The sequence below is a fragment of the Peromyscus leucopus genome, chromosome 8b (assembly GCF_004664715.2).
Source record: "Peromyscus leucopus breed LL Stock chromosome 8b, UCI_PerLeu_2.1, whole genome shotgun sequence".
Taxonomy (NCBI): domain Eukaryota; kingdom Metazoa; phylum Chordata; class Mammalia; order Rodentia; family Cricetidae; genus Peromyscus; species Peromyscus leucopus.
The window spans coordinates 41,175,416-41,177,840 of NC_051086.1; the positions used below are offsets into that span (position 1 = coordinate 41,175,416).

A 2,425-nucleotide genomic window follows, 5' to 3' on the forward strand; every position below is an offset into this window, starting at 1 on the left:
GAAACTTTGGACCACGTCACTGGGGCAACCTGAGTCCATGTTCCTGGGCCGTGGTCACTAACAATAGACTCAAGAATAAGCTATACTGCATTCCCATAATTGAGAGCTACATTTGGTTTTGAGAAACACATGAGTACATTTATACACAAATATAGCAACACTGACTATTTGAAGCCTTACCAGCCACTTATACGACCTAGGTTTTAATTTCTTTTAATGATTATTTTCACTATATAATGATACAGGGGCTGAAGGAATAAAGCTATATCTTGATCTTTATTTTATCTAATTTCAACTGTACATAAATTATCAAGAAATTACACAGAATTAATTCAATATGTCATTTATCTTCATTCACATGTTCTTAACATTGTTAACCACTTGACTTCCAACTCACTCTATCATTTAACAGCTGAATACCACACGACTAATTATTCCTCAGTATAACAACTTTTCAATGAGGAAACTATTGTCACACAAAATTAAACAACCATTATCAACTTCAAAAATGTGACATTTGCAGGACACAATTAAAGATTTTGAATGTACAAGGAGTATATCAATGAAGAAATTTTCAGAATAGAGAAAGAATTCTTCAAAAGGGCTGGCTATACAATCAGACATACTGGATGAGGAATAACATCAGCATGAGACACAGATCAACAGATGTGCAGAGACAAGGAGAAGAAACTGTTCATTCCAAATTACTTACTTTACTGTTTCTTAAAAGAGGGTTCCACACCAAACAGTTTCTTCATGGCATCTGTGACATTCTTATTCCTAAGACTGTAGATCAGTGGGTTCAATAGAGGGGTGAGTATTGTGTAAAACCCAGACACCGTCATGTCCTTCTCAGGGGTGTGGAAGGAGGCAGGGAGCATGTAGGTGTAGACAGCAGCACCATAGAAGAGGATGACCACAGTCATGTGGGAGGAGCAGGTGGCCAGGGCCTTCTTCCTGCCCTCTGCAGAGTTCATCCTGTGAACAGTGAGGAGGATGCATGAATAGGAGCTTGAGATGACTGTCACGGGGATGAGAAGCATGAGCACACAGCACAGGTACATGAGGGTCTCATAGAGCCAGGTGTCTGAGCAGGAGAGCTTTGTCACAGCAGGGATCTCACAGAAGAAGTGATGGATCTCATGGGATCCACAGAATGGGAAGGTCATGGTGACAGTGCTGAATATGAAGCCATCCAAGGATCCCAGGAACCAACAGACAGACATCAGGAGGAGACACACTCTACGGTTCATGAGGACAGGATAACGGAGTGGATGGCAGATGGCCACATAGCGGTCATAAGACATGGCAGCCAAAAGGAAAAATTCTGAACCTGCTAGTGTCCCATAGAGAAACATTTGCATCCCACAGGCAGCCGCTGAGATCTTGTGGCTCCCAAGGACCTGGTCCATGAGCATCTTGGGCACAGTGACAGAAATGTACATCATGTCCATGAGTGACAACTGGCTGATGAAAAAGTACATGGGTGTGTGGAGGCGGTTGTCAGAGATTATTAGAAGGATCAGTAGGGCATTCCCAGACAAGGCCATCAGGAAAACCAGAAATGTGACCACAGCAAGCAGAGCAGGGTGTTTGGATTGACTGAAGAATCCCACCAGTGTGAAATCTGACTGTCCAGTGTAGTTGCTCATCCAGGTGTTGATGTCCATGTGTGTCTCCAAGGCAATCGATAATGCTTTGTGGTTAGTGGCTGCTTACTGATATGAGCACAAGCCTAGTATACTATTAAAGTTCCTTGGGCCTTTAGTTCTGAGAATGATAATCTAACTGTAATTTAAAGATTTAAAAAAGTAGGAATTCACATCTGTGGTTAGATAGATCATAACTCAAAGTAGAGCTACCATAGTCCATGGTCATGCTCTTTCTTGATGAATAATAGTGACCTCTGTTAATAAGTTCTTGAAATTTGCATGATAATTTTTGGCTACTAACAGAAGGTGTAAATTTTGACCAAAAGAGACAAAAATCCAGTGAAAGACAAATGCACATAATCAAACAGACACTTTATTAGAAAGTTAATGAATAAAGTCATTCTTAATCATTTCAGAGTTGTTTATAATATTAACACATTGAAATACCCTCTCCATTTTAGTGTTCATTGAAGAATGTTGTTTTAAAAATTATACTGTAAAAGATATTAACTTAAAAATGCAATAGTCTAATTAAAATTGAGTTTGAAGTTTCTTGATAAATGATTAATTTTAAAGATTATCCTCTTTACATATTCATTCATATAAACATAGTCATATGAAACTGTAGATATAATACATAGAACATGCTTGCTCATCCAATGCTGGTTGGATTGAGATAATGGGAACTCTCACCTTTTCCTGGTCTCTGCTTCACCAAGTTGATCTCCTCACAGGGTTCACCATTGACTCTAAACTTAAGCAGGAGCAGAGGA

At 39.4% G+C, this 2,425-nt stretch overlaps 1 protein-coding gene across 1 annotated transcript; it reads right to left on the minus strand.

Annotated features, from left to right (window-relative positions):
• Nucleotides 1-713: 713 nt before the first annotated feature.
• On the minus strand, nt 714-1,670 carry LOC114686470 (olfactory receptor 2T29-like). Its single transcript, XM_028861146.1, has one exon. The coding sequence runs from the start codon at nt 1,668-1,670 to the stop codon at nt 714-716; it is 957 nt and encodes a 318-aa protein (XP_028716979.1).
• Between the last annotated feature and the right edge of the window lie 755 nt (nt 1,671-2,425).